This window comes from Meriones unguiculatus, chromosome 2 (genome assembly GCF_030254825.1).
Source record: "Meriones unguiculatus strain TT.TT164.6M chromosome 2, Bangor_MerUng_6.1, whole genome shotgun sequence".
Classification (NCBI taxonomy): domain Eukaryota; kingdom Metazoa; phylum Chordata; class Mammalia; order Rodentia; family Muridae; genus Meriones; species Meriones unguiculatus.
Window position 1 is genome coordinate 50165678 of NC_083350.1, and position 20895 is coordinate 50186572.

At 50.4% G+C, this 20895-nt stretch overlaps 2 protein-coding genes across 16 annotated transcripts in view; both read right to left on the minus strand.

Moving 5' to 3' along the window:
* LOC110557101 (protocadherin gamma-C4) overlaps positions 1-20895 on the minus strand; it is a 188042-nt gene that overhangs the window by 81753 nt on the left and 85394 nt on the right. The window contains exons 1-2 of one of the 15 annotated variants that reach the window (XM_060377398.1): positions 8016-10603; positions 6486-7302 (exon numbers count right to left, since the gene is read on the minus strand). The exons of 11 other annotated variants lie outside the window; for them this stretch is intronic. In XM_060377398.1, the coding sequence (XP_060233381.1) occupies positions 7174-7302; positions 8016-10436 (2550 nt within the window). In that variant the 5' untranslated portion in view covers positions 10437-10603 and the 3' untranslated portion in view covers positions 6486-7173. Of the gene's footprint in view, positions 1-4046; positions 7303-8015; positions 10604-17323; positions 19930-20895 lie in introns of those variants that run through there. 3 more of the 15 variants (XM_060377394.1, XM_060377392.1, XM_021651249.2) reach the window with 3 other exon arrangements.
* On the minus strand, positions 11672-15303 carry LOC110543811 (protocadherin gamma-A10-like). Its single transcript, XM_021630031.2, is given in 2 exon segments — positions 11672-11816; positions 12702-15303. Coding segments are annotated over 2 exon segments (2649 nt in total). The 5' UTR covers positions 15221-15303; the 3' UTR covers positions 11672-11686.

Genomic DNA, 20895 nt, shown 5'->3' on the forward strand with positions numbered 1-20895 from the left:
GTGGTCGAAGGCGCGCTGCGCGAGCACCACCCCGCTCTGCGCGTTCACGCTCACGTAGGCCCACAGCGATTCGGGCTCCAGGTCGCTGGCCAGGATGGAGTAGGAGACGAGGCCGTTGGGCCCCAAGTCCGGGTCGGAGGCGCTGACCTGAGCGATGGAGGCTCCGGGCGGGTTGTTCTCAGCCACGTGGACCAAGTAGGAGGCCTGGTGGAAAACCGGCGCGTTGTCGTTGACGTCTCCCACGTGCAGAGTGACGCTTGTGCTGGAGGAGAGAGGTGGCTTGCCTCTGTCCATGGCGGTGATGGTGACGTTGTACTCTGGAGTCTGCTCCCGGTCCAGGATCCCATCTGTTACAAGCTTATAGTAATTACTGGCAGAAGACTCAATTCTAAAAGGAACCGTTTCTTTTAGGGAGCACGCCACTCTCCCATTTTCTTCTGAATCTTTATCGTATGTTTTGAACAGAGCCACCACTGTCCCCGGTTCTGCATCCTCGGTTATAGAATTGGACACCGAAGTAAAAACCACTTCTGGGGCATTGTCGTTTTCATCGAGAATTTCTATTATAACTTTACACTCTGTGGCCATGCCTCCGCCATCCTTGGCCTCGATGTTCATGGTGTAAATCCTCTTGGTTTCAAAGTCTATAGGGCCTTCGGATTTAATTTCTCCAGTTTGATGATCTAGGATAAACTTATTTCTGACCTCTTCTCCTAGTGATTTGAAGGAGTAGGTGACTTTGGCGTTGACGCCCTCATCCTGGTCGGTGGCCATCACCACCAGCACGGGCGTGCCTGGGGGTGCATTCTCCCTAAGGCTAACTTTGTAGACGCTTTGGCTGAACACTGGGGGGTTATCATTGGCATCGGTGACCTCAATTAGAATCTGAACGGTGCCCGTTAGAACTGGCTGTCCGCCATCTACTGCTGTCAGGACCAGGAGGTGGGTGCTCTGCCTTTCCCTGTCCAGAGGCTTCTCCAGCATCAATTCCGGGGCATCCTTGCCTTCAGTCTTGTCCTTCACCGCCAGAGAGAAGTGCTCATTCAAACTGAGCTGGTAACTCTGGAGAGAGTTCCGTCCTACATCTGCGTCTACGGCAGATTCCAGGCCAAACCTAGTGCCTGGAATTGCAAGTTCATTGATTTGTAAAACAATACTTTTTTGGAGAAAACGGGGAGGGTTATCATTTACATCTTCTATCACCACGCTGATGTGAAAAACGTTTAGGGGCTTTTCCACCACAACCTCTAAGGGCAGGACACACAGAGGGCTCTGGAAGCAGATTAACTCTCGATCTATTCTGTCGCTCACAACCACGTTCCCGTTCTCAGGGTTCACAGAAAGGTACGGTTTCTCTGAGATAACTCTGAGCTTTCGAGTTAGTAAGTCCCCAACAGGCAGCCCCAGGTCCTCAGCGAGGTTCCCCACAACCGAGCCCATGGCCATTTCTTCCGGAATAGAATACCGGACTTGCTCAGTGAGCGCTGCGCGGAACAAAGGCAGCAAGAAAGGAAGGAGTACTTGCCTCCACGGGATCCTGCTCCCTGGCTTGATGCTGCGCTCCATCCTTCCTGTGTCCCTGGTGTGAAGGCAAGAGGCTTCACAAACCACTTCCACCGGGAAGAAAACCGAAAGGCTCCAAGTTTGAGGCTATCACAGCCTCTAATCTGATTTGCGAAGCAGTCCCCCCTCTCTTTAAGCCTTCCGTGAATGTACACAATTTCAACGGGTAGAGCCGCAGTCAGCTCTTGCATCGAATTGGACAGCAGCGGCGCCCAGAGTCCATTTATAAAATTGCAGTCAGAATCCTTTGCAGACTCTACGGGATGAGGTATGCAGAACTACTACGTTGGGCCACAGGAACAAAGGAACTTACGAGTTTAGAATTTTTCTATTTTCCAGTGTTGCTGTTGAACAAAGCTCCTCAGATCGGATCTGTAGCACAACTATTAACCCAGTGACGACAGATTAAAAGGCTTGTCATTTCTAATCAGAGGAAACTCACAGTGGAAGAAACAGCCACGTTTTTCTCAAAACCACGTGGAAAGATAGCCCCACCAAGTGGTATGGGAAAACTTGACAGTGGTGAAATGACACCATGTATCACCTTCAGTTTGACACATGCATAATTAGCAGAGGAGGGGAACTCAAAACTACTTAGGGCACATTTGAAATAGAAATGGTCAATGACACAAATTATTTTCAGTTTTAATAGAGATGCATTACAAGGATTGTTAAGTGTTCAGTCACCATTCAGAACTTCACGACGATATGGCAGGGCATTTTTTATCCTTTTATTTAAACAAACTATATGTTGCACCCTAACTGAATCTCTGTGACTTGCAAATCAACTTTCAGAGCCAACCTTTTTTCTTCTTCAAGAGCTTGGTTAACAGCCGCCAACAAGTTTAGATTGTGCTTTGTAATACAGAGCGACCTCTCCTTACCAATCAAACAGCCTGTGGCATTTTGAATAATCTAGTTCTAATGTTTTTTTTTTTTTAATTTCCCTTTTTCTTCTGAGTTTGGAATTCCGTAAGCATAAATGCTACTCAAAACACTCAAATGCTTTTCTTGGCTTCAAGATGAATTTAAGTCTCTGTGAGAAAGAATTCTCTTTCCAGCAGTTGAAAAAAAATGTGTGCAATTACCAAATTTATAATAAATTATATCAAGATCAAACTCCTAAATGAGAATCATAAGCTTGAAAGGAAATATTAATGTGTAAGTGATTTGAAGCAAATCTCTAGAAGTGACATAAGAATATGGAGTTTGATTATAAAGTGATCCCTGTGATGGAATCTTCTGGGTGAGTCTCTTTTCCCTGTCTGCCTTTACCTCAGATAATGTGCACATTGTTGGGTCTATATCAAAGCTTCAACAGCACTTGCTATTTTTTTCTGATTACAACAATTGAATATGCTTACATGTAGCACAAAATGGCCAGGTGTGGTGGTGCATGCCTGTAACCCCAGCATTCAGGGAGGCAGAGGCAGGTGGATCTCTGAGAGTTCGAGGCTAGCCTGGTCTACAAAGAGAGTCCAGGACAGCCAAGGCTACACAGAGAAACCCTGTCTTGAAAAAAAAGAATAGTACAAGATAAACTTAAGGGGGAAAAGGAAAGATTTGAAGACTCCTAGATGGCCAGAGAAAAGAAGATGAAGATGATGAAGAGGAGGAGGAGGAGGAGGAGGACTGCATGGACAGATGAGCACAAGCCAAGTCAGTCTTCCACACCCAGGGATCCTAAGGGTTGCACCAAGAGCCTGGCACATGCTAAGCACATGATCACCCAACTATATTCCAGCCCTACATTAGTCATTTATACAACTCAAATACCCACTCTCATTTCTAGTCTTTACAAACCATGCAAACAAATCTAAATTTAAAACTTTTTGAGAACCATGGGCTAAAATCGTCTCTGAATGTGAATTTGTTACACTAAAAAGCATTGAAAAAGGAAAGGAAAAATAGAAAAAGAGCAAGAAAAAAAAAACAAGGAAAACTATTCTATGCAACACTACAGTAAAGAAATAAAAGGAAGCGACGAAGGCTCAGCAGCCTCGCTTTTCTTCAGAACAATCTAGTGAATTCACAGTAGTGATGGATAGAAAGTGTAAGAAAATGGCTCTGCATTTCCTCTCCCAACAAAGCCTTCTCTCAGCAAATCACGGCAGACTATAGAGACACCGTGAAACTGAAATAAAATCTGTGATTCATCAAATTGAATCATTAGTTTACATGGATAGCCATCAATCGTGATCACAGACGAACAATGGTGAAGCTAACTCACTACAAAGCAAGCGGAGATAATTAATATAGCCCTACAGAATAAAAAGATACGCAAGTGTTTTGACTTTGATAAAGCACTTCTGAAAAAATTAATCTGATAATAGTGAATCACACAAACCAACGGGTAGTGTTCTAATATGTAGGAACTAATGACACCCACCAAAGCCTAATTTTCATAACCAGCTCAGTAAAAGCCCCTTCAAGACTTGTGCCGAAACAGCAACAGTTGGGAGGCAAAGAAATATCTATCTCACCTGACCATCTGACGGGTCACATTTGCCTAAACCGGTAGCTGGGTCTTCAGCTATCAGGAGAGGCTCGCTTTTCCCACAGCTCTCCTGGCTGATGAGCGTGTCTGCGTAGTTGGGCTGTGGGAAGATCAGGTGACTCTTTCTCGAGTCTGCAGTGAGCGACACTTCGTGGGAATAGCTCTGGAGAAAAGCGCGCACCCCGTCCACGCCCACAAAGTGCGAAGGAGGCACGCCAGCCAATCCGCTGGCGGCCTGGAGCAGACGCGCTGAGTGCCAGCGCCGCAGCCTGAGAGCCAGCAGAACCGCGACGAAGAGGAGGAAGACGCAGGAGACCGCGGTGATGGCCACTACTAGGTAGAGGGTGAGGCCTGAGTCTTCCGGGTCAGCGGGAGACTCCAGGCTAACCAAATCCTCCAGGACGTCGGGGATGCTGTCGGCCACCGCCACGGTGAGCTTGACGGTGGCCGAGAGGGGAGGCTGGCCGTGGTCCTGCACAGTGACCACGAGGCTCTGCTTGAGGGCATCTTTGTCCATCATGGCACGGGCGGTGCGCACCTCGCCCGTGTGCAGCCCCACCGAGAAGAGCCCCGGCTCGCTGGCCTTGAGCAGGCGGTAGGAGAGCCAGGCGTTCTGCCCGGAGTCCCTGTCCACCGCCACCACCTTGGTCACTAAATAACCGGGCTCTGCAGAGCGGGGCGCCAGCTCCACCCCGGTAGAGCCGTCGGTAGGGGGAGAAGGGTACAGGATCTCCGGAGTGTTGTCGTTCTGGTCCAGCACGAACAGGGTCAGCGAAATGTTGCTGCTTAACGGAGGGTCGCCGTTATCGCTGGCCGTCACGCCCAGCTGCAGCGTTTGGAACTGCTCGTAGTCGAAGGACTGCAGGGCATACAGCACACCCGTGTCCGAGTTGATAGAAACGTAAGAGGACAGAGGTGTGCCTTGGACTGTGTTCTCAGCCAGAGAGTACGTGACCTGGGCGTTTTCCCTGCTATCCCTGTCCACGGCGGTCACGGAGAAGACGGAAGAGCCTCTGGGGTTGTTTTCGGGAATGTAGGCCGAGTAGGAGGAGTGGGTGAAAACTGGAGGGTTGTCGTTGGCATCCGCCACTCTCAGCAGGAGGCGAGTTTCTGTAGACAGGGGCGGCCTTCCCTGATCTTTGGCGGTCAAGGTAATATTGTAGCTCTCCACCTGCTCCCGGTCCAGCTCTCCGTTGGTTATCAGTTTATAGTAACTCCCGTACGTCTTTTCTAACTTGAAAGGAAGGCCATCGGGAATGAAGCAAGAGACCTGACCGTTTTCTCCGGAATCTTGATCTTGAACGTTTAGAAGGGCAATTACCGTCCCCGAAGGAGAATTTTCCGGCACCGAGTTAGTGGAGGAGGTGACAGTTATCTCCGGAGCGTTGTCGTTCACATCCACGACCGTGACCAACAGCGCGGCGGTGCTCAGCAGCCCGCCACCATCTTGGCCCTGAATTTCCATCTCATAGAATCTATACTTTTCAAAATCCAGAGGCTTTCCGACTAGAACTTCTCCAGTTCGAGGATTCAACTGAAATATTTCAGAAGCTTTGCTTTTCATTTTCCGGAACGAGTACGTCACTTCCCCGTTGGTACCCTCATCCGGGTCTGTGGCGTTGACCACGAGCACGCGAGTTCCGGAGCTGAGGTTCTCAGGAACGCTCACTCTGTACACGGACTGCGCGAACTTGGGGGCGTGGTCATTGACGTCGAGCACCACCACGCGAATGGGAACCGAGCCCTGGCGGGTGGGCTCTCCGCCGTCGGAGGCGGTGAGCAGGAGGTGGTGAGCCGGCTCCTTCTCCCGGTCCAGGCCTTCCTCCAGCACCAGCTCTGGATTCTTGTCCCCATCCGTCCCGCCCCTCACCTGCAGGGAAAAGTACCCGCTCGGGCTGAGCTGGTAGCTCTGGAGGGCGTTCACCCCCGCGTCGGGATCTCTAGCTTTAGGAAGCGGAAATCGCGATCCGGGACTTGTATGCTCGCTGACTTTGATCTCTACCTCCTCCTCCTGGAAGCTGGGGGCGTTGTCGTTAATGTCCACTATTTCCACCTCCACTCCGTAAATCTTCAGGGTGTCCTCCACGAGAATCTCCAGGTTCAGCAAGCAGGAGGGCAGCGTATCACAGAGCTCCTCGCGGTCTATCCTGCCCGCGGTGACCAGGCTGCCACCTCGCGGGCTCAGCGAGAAAAGCTGCGTCTTTCCTCTGGAGACGATGCGGACCCCGCGCCCCGCCAACTCGCGGGGCTCCAGCCCCAGGTCCTTGGAGACGTTGCCCACGAAGAAGCCTATGTTTGTCTCTTCTGGCACCGAGTATCGGATCTGCCCGGTCCCCAAGGTCAGCAAGGACCCCAGGAAAATGCACAGCGGGACCAGCCCGCTGCGCTCCCGGCGCCGAGGCTGATTCGTCATGTCCGGGTGTGAGCGCTGCTCCGTGAGGGTCTTGCTCCGGTTTGTTTTTTATTTTCTTCTGATTCAGCTTTTGTGTCTACGAGGTTCCGGGCTTCCCGCATCCAAAATGTATTCCAAAGCGAACGGAGGTTTTTTTTTTTTTCCTCTGCCAGAATTAGGATGCGTGAGTGTCCATCCTGTCCGCTTTGTGCGGTGGAAGTTCGGAGCAGGACTCAATAGCTTTGTCCTCCGGTTTCCTGGTTGGTCAACAGCGGCGCCTAGAGCCCAATCGTATTATTGCAGCACCAGGAAAAACCTTGTGTCTGTTGCAGAGGAAAATGTCACACTCACCTTTTTCCGTGGATCATACACATCTGTAAAGCTGAAAACCGCAAGCAACAGCTATGTGATGCGATGTGAAATTTGGAAAGAGCACTTATGAAAAGGATAGCTGTTAAATGGACTTGTTTAATTAAAAACGTTTTGAAATACCACTGGAACTGAAAGCGCACAGCTTGCTTGTGATTACCGACTGAAGAGACAAGGCATTTGTGGATGTGGAGACCCTCAGGTAGGACGGACGCATGGCTATTATTCTTACAGCTTTTGTCAATTTTTAAATTTTTATTATTTTAATTGTGTGTATATTCGTGTGTCTCTGTTAGTGTGTGCACATGTGAGCGTGGGTTCGTGTGAAGTCCGGAAGTATGCAGAGCCAGCGTTAACAGGCAGTGGTGAGTCCCGGGTCATGGGCGCTGGGAACTGAACTTGGGTCCTCCCAAAGAGCCGCGGTATTCTTAACCACTTGAACCATCTCTCCGGTCCCCACCAATTTTTTTTTGGACTTGTTCTGTTTTTTTAAAGAGCAAAATAAAGACAGACTGTTTCGTTCAAACTTTGAATAGTATTATGATTATCATTTAAAAGATAATAGAACATAACTGTATTCATATCCACAACAGCAAGGCATTTTAATAACAAATTCCCGTGAGACTTTCATACCCTTGTGTGTTCGAGGCAAGATGAGAGGGAAGTCCCCTCCCACTGAAGCCAGGACCTACAGTATGCGACACCCTCAACCCTCAAAAAGCTTTTTAAAGAATTAAGTGTGTTTGGACGGTAGAGGATTTAAGCAGGCAAACCTTGTGTGTGTGTGTGTGTGTGTGTGTATGTGTGTGTGTGTGTGTGTGTGTTGGATAGCACTGGTGAGGTCAGAACATAAGGTACAGGCTTTGTCACTAAGCCACACTCCCGCATCCTTCCCCAAACAGCGATACCCATGTGCTTGACTGATATTTTTCTTGGGAACTTAAAATTCCTAAAACAGAGCCAGGAACGGTGGCCCACCAGTTTAGTCCCTGCGCTTGGGAAGCAGAGGCAAGCGGATCTCTGTGAATTCTAGGCCAGCTTGGTCAACAAAGGGAGTCAGGACACCCAGGACTACACAGAGAGACCTTGTCACAAACGAACAGACAAACAAACAAACAAACAACCCTCTAAAATAGAAGCGCTACACTGGAGTACATTGGCGTACCGGAATGAAAAAAGGATAAGATTAAATACCTCATTAAAGGTCTTCTCGTCCGCTTCAACACTAGGAGTTAAAAGGCTAGCCAACAGGGCCGAGGAACTGTCTTTGTTGAGGATATCTTGCGTGGCTGGACAATCTCCAACAGATGTGAGAAAATTAAATTCTGGCTTAAGTTGATCTCCTGGCACGCACAGATTATAGGCGTAGGGCAACGTGCCCTCGCTGTAGTTGGGTGGGAGTACTGGTGGAGACTTGGAGCCAAGAACCGACCCCAGACAGCCAGTGGCTGAAGGGCTGGAAGACTGTCGCAGGCGCAAAGCAACGGCCAAAATTACTGCGAGGAGGAAGAGCACCGAGATCAGGGCCAGGGCCACCACCAGGTAGAACTGCAGCTCGGCCTGCGGGTCCGGGGGCGGAGGGTCCTCTCTGAGGTCCGGCAGGGCCTCCTGCAGGCTGTCCGCGAACACTAGGAGCAGCGTGGCGGTGGCCGACAGCGGCGGCTGTCCACCATCGCGCACCCCGACCAACAGGCGCTGCCTGGCCGCGTCCCTGTCGCCCAGCGCACGCGCCGTGCGCACCTCGCCGGTCCGCAGCCCCAGGCTGAAGAGCCCGGGGTCGCTGGCCTGCAGCACGTGGTACGACAGCCAGGCGTTGTGTCCCGAGTCCGCGTCCACCGCCACCACCTTGGTGACCAGGTACCCGGGCTCGGCGGCGCGCGGCACCATGTCGAAGAGCGCGGAGCCGTCGGGCTCGAGCGCGGGGTAGAGCACGCGCGGCGCGTTGTCGTTGCGGTCGCCCACCAGCACGCGCACGCTCACGTTGGCGCTGAGCGCGGGCGAGCCCTGGTCGCGCGCCTGCAGGGTCAGCTGGAAGGAGCGCAGCTGCTCGTGGTCGAAGGCGCGCTGCGCGAGCACCACCCCGCTCTGCGCGTTCACGCTCACGTAGGCCCACAGCGATTCCGGCTCCAGGTCGCTGGCCAGGATGGAGTAGGAGACGAGGCCGTTGGGCCCCAAGTCCGGGTCGGAGGCGCTGACCTGAGCGATGGAGGCTCCGGGCGGGTTGTTCTCTGGCACAGTCACCAGGTAGGCGGGCTGGTGGAAGACAGGGGCGTTGTCGTTGACGTCAGCGACGCGCAGAGCGATGGTTGTGCTGGAGGAGAGGGGCGGCTTCCCCCTGTCTGTGGCCGTGACAGTGACGTTGTACGCGGGGGTCTGTTCCCGGTCTAGGGCGCCGTCTGTTACTAACTTGTAGTAATTGCCGGAGGAAGCGTGAATCTTGAATGGACTGTCTCCGCTTAGACTGCACGTGACCTCCGCGTTTTCCCCGGAGTCTCGATCCCGTACTTTGAAGAGGGCCACGACCGTTCCGGAAGGGGAATCCTCCAAAACCTGGTCGGAGAGGGAGGTGACGAGGATCTCCGGGCGGTTGTCGTTCTCGTCTAGAACCTCTATGATCACCTTACACTGTGAAGAGAGCGAGCCCCGGTCCTTGGCCTCCACATCGACCGTGTAGCGTTCTACTTCTTCAAAATCCAGCGGCTGGCGAGTCACAAGGTCTCCCGTTACCGGGTTCAGAGAGAAGGCGTGCTGGGCCTTGTCAGCCACACCCAGGAAGGAGTAGGTGAATTCCGCGTGGACGCCCTCGTCTTGGTCCGTGGCCCTCAGCCTCAGCACCGCCGTCCCAAGAGGCACGTCTTCCCGGAGGCGGACTCTGTACACGTCCTGGCTGAACACCGGGGGGTTGTCGTTGGCGTCCACCACTCGGATGCGGAGCTGAGCGGTCCCAGTCCGGGGCGGGTCCCCGCCGTCTACAGCCGTCAGCACCAGGTGGTGGGCACTCTGGGCCTCTCGGTCCAGCATCTTCTGCAATTCCAGTTCTGGGTATTTGCTGCCGTCCGGGTTGTCTTTCACCAGCAACGAGAAGTACTCGTTAGGACTTAGCTGGTATGTGTTTAGTGAATTCACACCCACATCAGGGTCTACTGCAGACTCCAGGATTGTTCTCATCCCTGGACTGACGGATTCAATTATTTCTAGGTTTATCTCGTCTTTTCGGAATTGAGGAGCGTGATCATTAACATCCTCAACCTCCACAACGACATGAAAAATATTGAGAGGGTTTTCCAGCACGGCCTCCAGCTGCAGCTCACAGCGCCTTCTCCCTCTGCACATCTGCTCGCGGTCTATGCGGTCCTTGACCAGCAAGTCCCCGCTCTCCGCATCCACGCTGAAGTGCAGCCTCTCGGCGCTGACCCGCAGCTTCCGAGCAGACACGTCCAGGACACTGAGCCCCAGGTCCCTGGCCAGGTTCCCCACGACCGAGCCGCGGTCCAGCTCCTCCGGGATGGAGTAGCGGACCGGCTGGCCCAGCGCGGGGCAGAACAAAGGCAGCAGCAGGGTAAACAGTACCTGCGGGCGGCCGGGGCGCAGCCTGTGCGCGCAGCTCCCTCCCATCGCTGCTCTGGTTCTCTCAGTCTTCCCAGCAGGGGAGAGTGCAGTCCACCGCGGAGGAAGTGCGTTCTGTCCTGGACAGCCGGACCCCGGTTTGGGGCCGGGAATCGGAGTCTTAGTCTCTGTGAGTGAGAGTTCCCCTTGGTGTGTGTTTGTTTCTGCACAGGAAATTTCAGCCCAGAGACTGAGGGATCCCCGGCCCTGGAGCTTGCGCTGCACTGGCCGACAGCGGCGCCCAGAGGCTATGAGTGGAATTGCAGTCTACTGTTTCAATTTTTTTGGGAAATCTTTTATTTTATATAAGTGCAAGTTGATAGCCAAAATATTTGATTTTTGTGTCTTATTGACTTTGCTTTCATTGTGGAAAATTTAATAATAAATATTCTGGTTTATATGTAAAAGTCTTATACTTATTTTGAGTAGATTAAAGGTCTATTTTCTTCACATTAAAAGGAATGAAAATAAAGTGAAGGTCCACAGATCCTAACTGATGGTCCTCTGTTACGCAAATCTTTCATCCATAGGAAATGACTATTGCTCCTTTTGAGGATAATTATTCTTTGTCATAAACTCTAGGTCTAGTCAGTTAAAAAATAAAAACTCTTCCATCTATATTTAGGCACTGGAATGCAGCCCTGGCTCTATTCAATCATCCAGGATGTTTAGCATTGTTCTTAAAATTTTAATAGAATATTTGCAATGTCAAAAGAGTGCTGTTGAGGCTTGCGTGTTTTAAGTAATAGAACTGAAGTATACACATAATAATTATTACTCTTGTGGGACAAAGATGTTGGACAACAGTTTCAGTGATAGTATTATAACTCCAGAGACTGTACTTACCCATGGATCCACAGCTAACCAAGTGTTGACAGAAAAGTGTCATGGTCTCAGGTGTATTTTGAGACTCTGCAGACTAACTCTTTATTGTAGTAACTTGCATAGAGTAGTAATGAAACCAAAGATCATATCACATCTATCACTATTTTTCTTGAACTCAGTACCTCCATTAATCATTTATTCAGAGGAGTTTCATGTACATCTTTGTTTAAATTCTGATCTCTTGAAGAACTGGCAATTTTATTTATTTATTTATTGGCTCTAAGTGCTTAGGTTACTCCAAGGCTCGCCCCAGCACTCCTGGGGTTCTGTTGAGTTTCCTTTAACATTAAGGAGGAAATGTTCTTATCACAGGTGTTTAGCTTCTGTTTCTGGGAACATGCACAACGTTATCCACCCCTAAACCACATTACATTTTAGCCTGAATTACTGGCACGTTTAACTTTGAAGAAAAAAAAAAAGACAAAGAGAATCCACAATCTTCTTAATTTAACCTTTTACAACTTCTTGGCATTTTTGTTGGGCAAGGAAAGTCAAGTTAAAAGACTATCTTTCATGTAGTAAGATGTTACATAGCTATATGCAAAAGGAATGCCACTGGGCAAATGGGCATGATGATGGTTATAGAGATCCTAAACATAGTTATGAATTGTCCATTATCTTAATTAAAAGACTTATAAACTCCAAGAAGTATATTCAGGTATTGTTTGAAAAATATAACTGCAAAGACATACCGACTTTGTCCTTCGAGAACAGCATGAACAGCTTTGTACTTGGCTTGTGTGTCTGGTGGGGCATGCATTTGTTTCTGACATTTGCCTAATTTTGACAGACTCGCCTTCAAAAGGGCGGTGAGGTTGCAGTGTAGAGGACAAAAAATATCAAGACACTTCCTCATGAAGTTCCCTTTTAGAAATCATCAGTGCTGTGCTCAGCACACAATAGAACACAAGATTCTGCAAAGGCTATTCATACAACCTCATGGCAACCTACGTGGTTTTCATCACAAAGTTTGCAACACAGTCTTAACCACAGATTCTGTTCTTTAATGTTTAGCAATAGGCAAATGTGGCTGGAACGGAGGGAAGTGGTTTTATTGTTTTAAGATTTGTTATGTATATAGTGTTCTGTCTGCATGTATAACTGCAGGCCAGAAGAGGGCACCAGATCTCATTACAGATGGTTGTGAGCCAGCACATGGTTGCTGGGAATTGAACTCAGGACCTTTGGAAGAGCAGCCAGTGCTCTTAACCTCTGAGCTATCTCTCCAGCTCGGAAAGTGGTTTTAAAACAGAGATCTATTTTCCCACCAGCTGGTTTCAAGCCTAAAAGTAAGCCCGATCATAACTGGTTAAAGAAAAAGTAAAATTAGAACTCACTGGCACCAAAGGGGCGTCTTCTACGGGACACTTGGAATCATCTAGCAGAGACAGAGGGTCTTTTCTCTCGCAGCTCTCCTGGCTGATGAGCGTGTCTGCGTAGTTGGGCTGCGGGAAGATCAGGTGACTCTTCCGCGAATCCGCAGTGAGCGAGACCTCGTGCGAATAGGTCTGCAGGAAAGCGCGCACCCCGTCCACGCCCACATAGTGAGAGGCAGGCGCGCCAGCCAGTCCGTCTGTCGAAGTCTGCAGCACGTGAGACTGGTGCCAGCGCCGAAGTCTGAGCGCGGACAACACAATGACAAAGGCGAGAAAGACGCAGGAGACCGCTGCCACCGCCACTACTAGGTAGAGCGTGAGGTTTGAGGCTTCAGAATCCTGCGGTGGCTCTAGGCTGCCCAGATCAGCAAGAACATCAGGGATGCTGTCAGCCACTGCAACAGTTAAGGTCACTGATGCAGAGAGAGGGGGCTGGCCGTGGTCCTGCACAGCCACCACCAGACTCTGCTTGAGAGCATCTCTGTCCAGGAGGGCCCGCGCTGTGCGGACCTCGCCCGTGTGCAGCCCCACCGAGAAGAGCCCTGGCTCGCTGGCCTTGATGAGGCGGTAGGACAGCCAGGCGTTCTGCCCGGAGTCTCTGTCCACCGCCACCACCTTGGTCACCAGATAGCCAGGCTCTGCTGAGCGGGGCGCCAGCTCTACCCCAGTGGAGCCGTCAGTGGGTGTGGAGGGGTACAAGATTTCTGGAGAGTTGTCATTCTGATCCAGCACGAACAGCGTCAGGGACACATTGCTGTGGAGCGGAGGCTTCCCGCTGTCTCTGGCAGTCACCTGCAGCTGCAGTTCACGAAACTGCTCGTAGTCAAAGGACCAGAGGGCATACAGGACGCCCGTGTCCGAGTTGATGGAGACGTAGGACGAAAGCGGTGCCCCCTCAACCGTGTCCTCGGCCAGAGAGTAAACGATCTGGGCGTTCTCTTTGCTGTCTGGGTCCAGGGCGGTCACCGAGAAGATGGAGGCGCCCCGGGGGTTGTTCTCGGGGATGTAGGTGAAGTAGGATGCGCGAGAGAAGGTAGGTGGGTTGTCGTTGATATCGGCCACTTGCAGGGTGAAGTTCGCTTTGGTTGACAGAGGTGGGCTCCCCCCATCCGTGGCCGTTACTGCGATGTTGTAAGAGGGTACCTGTTCCCTGTCAAGGGCCCTCTGTGTCACCAGCCTGTAGTAACTGTCAATGGACTTCTCTAATTTAAATGGTAGGTTCCCCGAAATGGAACAGGTCACCTCTCCATTCTGCCCAGAGTCTAAATCATGCACGTTTAAAAGGGCTATGACAGTTCCCACAGGCGAATCTTCAGTCACGGGACTGAAGAGAGATGTGATGGCTACCTCTGGGCTGTTGTCATTTACATCCTCTATGGTAATGAGCACCTTTGCAGTGGCAAGGTAGGCCCCTCCATCTTCAGCTTGGATTTCTATTTCATAGAAACCCGTTTCTTCATAATCTAGATTCTCAGATATTTTTATCTCCCCAGTCTTTTTGTCTAGTTGGAATTTCAGCAATTGTGTGTCCGGTGATTTTCGGAATGAGTACGTCACTTCTCCATTGGCGCCTTCGTCTTTGTCCGTAGCGGTTACCTTGAGCAGCTGAGTGCCCACAGGCAAGTTCTCGGGAATATTCACTCGGTATTCAGGCGAGGTGAAGACTGGGGCATTATCATTTGCATCAAAGACAGTCACCGTGATGAGGACAGTGCCGGATCTGGGAGGGTTACCCCCGTCAGAGGCCACGAGGATCAGGTGGTGAACCGCCTCTTCCTCACGGTCTAGGGCTCGCTCCAGCACTAGCTCAGGGTACTTGACGCCATTGCTGCGGCTCTGAACGCCTAGGGAGAAGTGCTTATTGGGGCTGAGCTGGTAGCTCTGCAGAGAGTTCACGCCCACATCCGAATCAATAGCTTCCGGGAGAGGAAAACGCATTCCTGGAGCGACATTTTCATTAATTTTTACGTCTAGAGTTTCTGCTTGGAATTTTGGCGCATTGTCATTCACATCCGTTACCTCTATCTCTATCCCGAAGAGTTTCACCCTGTCTTCCACAAGGATGTTAAAGCTCAGAAGACAGGGCGCGCTCTGGGCGCACAGCTCCTCCCGGTCTATCCTGCCTGCAGTGACCAAGCTGCCACCTCGCGGGTTCAGAGAGAAAAGCTGCGACCTACCTCTGGAGACGATGCGGACCCCGCGCCCCGCCAGCTCGCGGGGCTCCAGCCCCAGGTCCTTGGAGATGTTGCCCACGAAGGAGCCTTTCTCTAGCTCCTCGGGAACCGAGTAGCGGATCTGCCGGGCTGCGGACTCCCAGGGCATCCACAGGAAAAGGAGGACCAGTTTGATGCGCTCTGAGAGATTCCTTTGAGCGGCCATTGTCTTCAGAGCACGGAATTCTCCCAGAGCTCTCCCCGATCTGGGTGTTTCACCTGGTTCTTTTCTTCTTTCTATGGCCCCAGGAGTCTCCCGCAGCTGGAGCACCTTAAATTCCGGAGTGATTTTCGTTGCAGCCCAGGACCCAGTTTGCATGAACTGTGAGGCTTTCAGCTTTTGGACCCTGAGAATCCCAACTGCGCTCTGGCGGCGTTTTGCGCTCGTAGGTGAACAGCGACGCTCAGAGTCCGAAGAAGTGTACTGCACCCACTGCAATATCTCAGCAAGGGCATCTTTTCTGTTGAATTATTTTCCTTTATATTGATCCTTTGCTTTCTTCGTTCATTTTTTGAGAGGGTGTGAGATTGAAGAGATTCACATGCTTGCAGACAAATGCTCCATCACTGACTTGTATCAGAGCCCTTCTCAAGGTTTCTTACTGCGGAGCGTAATAAGTTAAATTGATAACCTTTGTATCTTATTTCCAACAGGAGCATACCCACTAAAAATGGGTATGTTCATTTTGCGTATATAATGTTTATTTTGTGTTGAAAAATCTTACAACTTTGATAGCCATTCACATGAAGAGAATTAGACTCCTTTTGATAAAATTCATTTTGAATTATTTCTATTTTAGATTTCTTCAATTTGTGTTGTTTACTTTATAATCACGTAAGAGGCTGACATGATAACCTATTGATTCTTAACAATTATTTTTAAAATGCACTTTTTATATAGGATTGCTTTTGAAATTTAATTAGGCTATTTGGAAATGAGTATATCAAATAATTAGAAAGCAAAAGAAACAAACCCCATAGCTGCTTACTAAAATGTGTTGTAATGGGAAGACAAACACGTACAAGCATTCAGGCACCAGAAACAAAAGCAAAGATACAGTGATGGGAATTTTTTTCAGTGTAGAGAATCAGACGGTGTGAGGAGAGTACTTTACACTTGAGCTAAACGCCTAACCCTGAATAAGTGAATTTTCATGCCAATTGTCTTATTTTATCAGAGCATCGATACCAATATTAACGATGTCTTCTCCTAGGGAGTTTATCTGGAAGTGTGAAGAAGGTGGACCACGCATTCGTAGCTTTGTCTACCCACCCACATTCCAGAAGGAGTCACAGGCTTACTTCTTTCATAGAGAAAACAAAGTGTTTGAAAGTGTTGCAGTCAGTATGACACTCTCCAAATATTTTGTTATAGTTTTGAGAGGCAGGGCCTTGCCCTCTGAGCATTGGAATTCTAGGCAGGTATTGGCCAGACCCAATTATATATATTTCTTTCTTTCAAAGATCCTAAATCACAAACAGACTGAAAGCAAAAACGCAAACGACTCTCACAGTTTTCTTGGAAATCATTTCTTTCTTTTGATGTAGAGGAAGAGATTAAGAAAAGGTGCAAAAGTAGTTCTAAGAAAAGGGAGGGATGATACAGGAGGAAGCTAGAAGAACCAAAGTAGAGAAGAAAATCATGCTAGGGCAGTTATACTAACTTTTGGGGCCAGAAAACCTTGGGAATATGAACGAAACTTCATGTCACCTCCCAAGAGAAGCATCCGACTCTGGACAGAACCTGGAAGATCTGTTAACTGATCTCCCAGTCACCTCCCCAAGTGCTCATGGGTGGAGAAGAAATGAGAAAACAAATGGAGACACCAAAAGGCAGCGGAAATGATTAACAATGAATGTTTTTCCTGGAAAAGCACACTGTTCTGACGGCTACGCATGCTTCAACATCTTAGACATTAAAGCATATAACTTGCGTGCTTGGATGCGTTGCTTGTTTATTTAGTCCTGAGACTACTGCTTAAAATTTATTTTATGTGTATGGGTGTTTGGATCTCATATATGTGCGCCATGCCTGGAGTCCAGCGAAGTCAGAAGATGTCAGATTCCCTGATCTCCTGAATCACAGAGATGGACGGTTGTCAGCCACTATGTGGGTGCTGGGAACCAAATCCATATCCCCTGCAAGGGCAGCAAGTGCTCTTCACCCTTGAGCCATCGCTCCCACCCCAGGACTTTTACTCCTATTGTGAGAGCCTTACCAGAGATCTCCAATTTTTAAGTTTTTTTTTTCCACCGAAGAGTAGATCAACTTACGAACGAAAAGTCATCACTTCATTATCAAGAAGACAAGGTGGTGGTGGTTAGCTACTGATTTTTCAAATATGAACCTAGATCTGAAAATGAAGTTACTATGCCCTAAATAAGAGAAACTAGGAATAAGAAAGAGCAAAGTGAAACTTACCGGCGTTAGAGTCTCAGGATGTTTTGTCAACTCATCTCCATCGTGAAGCGGAATTAAAGCTCCGGGAGAACTACTGCAAACTATTTCTTGAGCGGAAGGCAAAGGGGCGCTACACTGCAGGAAATTTAATTCTGCTTTTCCGGTGTTCCCAACGCACATATTGTAGGAATAAGGCAGAGTCCCCTCGCTGTAGTTGAGAGAAATCCCTGGCCTAGACTCAGAACAAAACCCGGGCTGGAAGCAGCCCCACATAAAGGAGCTGGAGGAGTGTCGCAGTCGAAGCGCGATGGCTAGAATCACAGCCAGGAGGAAAAGCACAGAAACCAAGGCCAGGGCCACCACCAGGTAGAACTGCAGCTCGGCCTGCGGGTCCGGGGGCGGAGGGTCCTCTCTGAGGTCCGGCAGGGCCTCCTGCAGGCTGTCCGCGAACACTAGGAGCAGCGTGGCGGTGGCCGACAGCGGCGGCTGTCCACCATCGCGCACCCCGACCAACAGGCGCTGCCTGGCCGCGTCCCTGTCGCCCAGCGCACGCGCCGTGCGCACCTCGCCGGTCCGCAGCCCCAGGCTGAAGAGCCCGGGGTCGCTGGCCTGCAGCACGTGGTACGACAGCCAGGCGTTGTGTCCCGAGTCCGCGTCCACCGCCACCACCTTGGTGACCAGGTACCCGGGCTCGGCGGCGCGCGGCACCATGTCGAAGAGCGCGGAGCCGTCGGGCTCGAGCGCGGGGTAGAGCACGCGCGGCGCGTTGTCGTTGCGGTCGCCCACCAGCACGCGCACGCTCACGTTGGCGCTGAGCGCGGGCGAGCCCTGGTCGCGCGCCTGCAGGGTCAGCTGGAAGGAGCGCAGCTGCTCGTGGTCGAAGGCGCGCTGCGCGAGCACCACCCCGCTCTGCGCGTTCACGCTCACGAAGGACCACAGCGATTCGGGCTCCAGGTCGCTGGCCAGGATGGAGTAGGAGACGAGGCCGTTGGGCCCCAAGTCCGGGTCGGAGGCGCTGACCTGAGCGATGGAGGCTCCGGGCGGGTTGTTCTCCATTACGTGAACTACGTAAGAAGACTTGTGGAAAGCCGGAGCGTTGTCGTTTTCGTCAGTAATGTGCAGAGTGATGGTTGTACTGGAGGAGAGGGGCGGCTTGCCCCTGTCCATGGCGGTGAGGGTGACGTTATACTGCGGGTTCTGCTCTCGGTCTAGGGCTCCATCTGTTACTAGCTTGTAGTAGTTGCTGGAGGAAGCGTGGATCTGGAAAGGCAGGTCCTTGCCTATATCACACTTGACTTCTCCGTTTCCGCCGAAATCCCGGTCTCTCGTTTTGAAGAGGGCGACCACCACCCCAGGAGGAGAATTCTCCGGGATATGATCAGAAAGGGAGGTGATGAGTATTTCTGGGCTGTTGTCGTTTTCATCCAGGACTTCGACGATGATTTTACAGCGTGTCGAGAGACCACCCCCATCCCTCGCTTCCACTTCCATGGAGTACCTTTCCACGTCTTCAAAGTCCAGGGACTGGTTGTTCTTAATCAGGCCCGTTTTCTCATCCAGCGAGAACACGTGTCTCGTGCTCTGGGCCGTGCTGCGAAAGAAGTAACTTATCTCCGCGTTGACGCCTTCATCCTTATCCGTGGCTGTCACGCGCAACACGGAGGATCCCGGGGGCAGATTTTCGCTCACACTGACCCTATATTCCTCCTGGCTGAACACTGGAGGGTTGTCGTTGATGTCCTTCACAGATACTTCTATCTGAGTGGTAGCACTGCGGGGCGGGTCCCCTCCGTCCAGCGCCGTCAGTATCAAGCGATGAGACCTCTGTTCTTCCCTGTCCAGGAGTTTCTCCAGAGACAGCTCTGGAGTTTTGCTGCCATCAGGATTCACTCTAACTTTTAATGAGAAATAAGGGTTGGCGCTTATCTGATAATCTTTAATTGAGTTCGAGTTTATGTCTGGGTCAGCAGCAGGCTCGAGGGGTATTCGTGTACCAACCGACACAGATTCTAAAATTTCTAAACGCGTTTCTTTCTTCTCGAATTGAGGAGCGTGATCATTAACATCCTCAACCTCCACAACGACATGAAAAATATTGAGAGGGTTTTCCAGCACGGCCTCCAGCTGCAGCTCACAGCGCCTTCTCCCTCTGCACATCTGCTCGCGGTCTATGCGGTCCTTGACCAGCAAGTCCCCGCTCTCCGCATCCACGCTGAAGTGCAGCCTCTCGGCGCTGACCCGCAGCTTCCGAGCAGACACGTCCAGGACACTGAGCCCCAGGTCCCTGGCCAGGTTCCCCACGACCGAGCCGCGGTCCAGCTCCTCCGGGATGGAGTAGCGGACCGGCTGGCCCAGCGCGGGGCAGAACAAAGGCAGCAGCAGGGTAAACAGTACCTGCGGGCGGCCGGGGCGCAGCCTGTGCGCGCAGCTCCCTCCCATCGCTGCTCTGGTTCTCTCAGTCTTCCCAGCAGGGGAGAGTGCAGTCCACCGCGGAGGAAGTGCGTTCTGTCCTGGACAGCCGGACCCCGGTTTGGGGCCGGGAATCGGAGTCTTAGTCTCTGTGAGTGAGAGTTCCCCTTGGTGTGTATTTGTTTCTGCGCAGGAAATTTCAGCCCAGAGACTGAGGGATCTGGGGCGTTGGAGCTTGCGCTGCACTGGCCGACAGCGGCACCCAGAGGCTTTGTGTGGAATTGCAATTTCTCTTGTTTAGAAATCTCTTCAAAGTATATGTATTGCTCTGACCGTGCAGCTACGAAACAGCTGCAAATTTTAATCTCACTATGGAATTACAGTGGATGCTTATGTATTTAATGATTTAAAATTATATATAATTGGAAACTTATACCGCATATGGAATATCATGTATGATGCTGTGAATCTTCACATACAGATCAGACCAACCAACTTGGTCTGATGAACATAAGGCCAATCTTTGTTCAGTGTATATGGAGACTTTTTATTATGCCGTAGCAAATAAAAAATATATAGTGTAATTTAACACTTCTTCTTTTTAAATAAAAGGAGACAAAATAGCAGTAATTTCATTTTTCAGCTTCTTTGTGTTCTATAAAAGCACTGGAACGAATTATTTCCCATAGTCTTCTCAATCTTCAATCCAGTCACCTGTGCTGTGGTTTCATTACGAAGGGACAGTCAGGTGTGAAGTCCTATGTCTTGCAAGCACAAGACAAGCCTGGGAGAGACATGGGACCCTGAACGAAAAAGCCAACCAAACCAAACCAAACCAAACCAAACCAAAAATACCCTCACCCATACTCCTGCAAGCAGCCCTGATCAAAACACACAGAAGACATGAAAGCAGGGGTGGGGACAGTTTGAAGAGTGGGTGTGGAGTGGAGTTAAAATGTGGTAATGGGAGAGGGAATGTGATACGCATATGTACATGTGTGGAAATGTCCTAATTATGCTGATAGCCATTGAAGAGAGAAGTGATGTTTTATGTAGACCCATCTACTTGCCGTGGTCATGTCATAGATACATACATGATGAGTATCTATGTTATTCTCTTTCTCCCAAACTAACATGGATTTACACTCATGATCTGAATATAGATATGACTCCTCAGAAGAGAA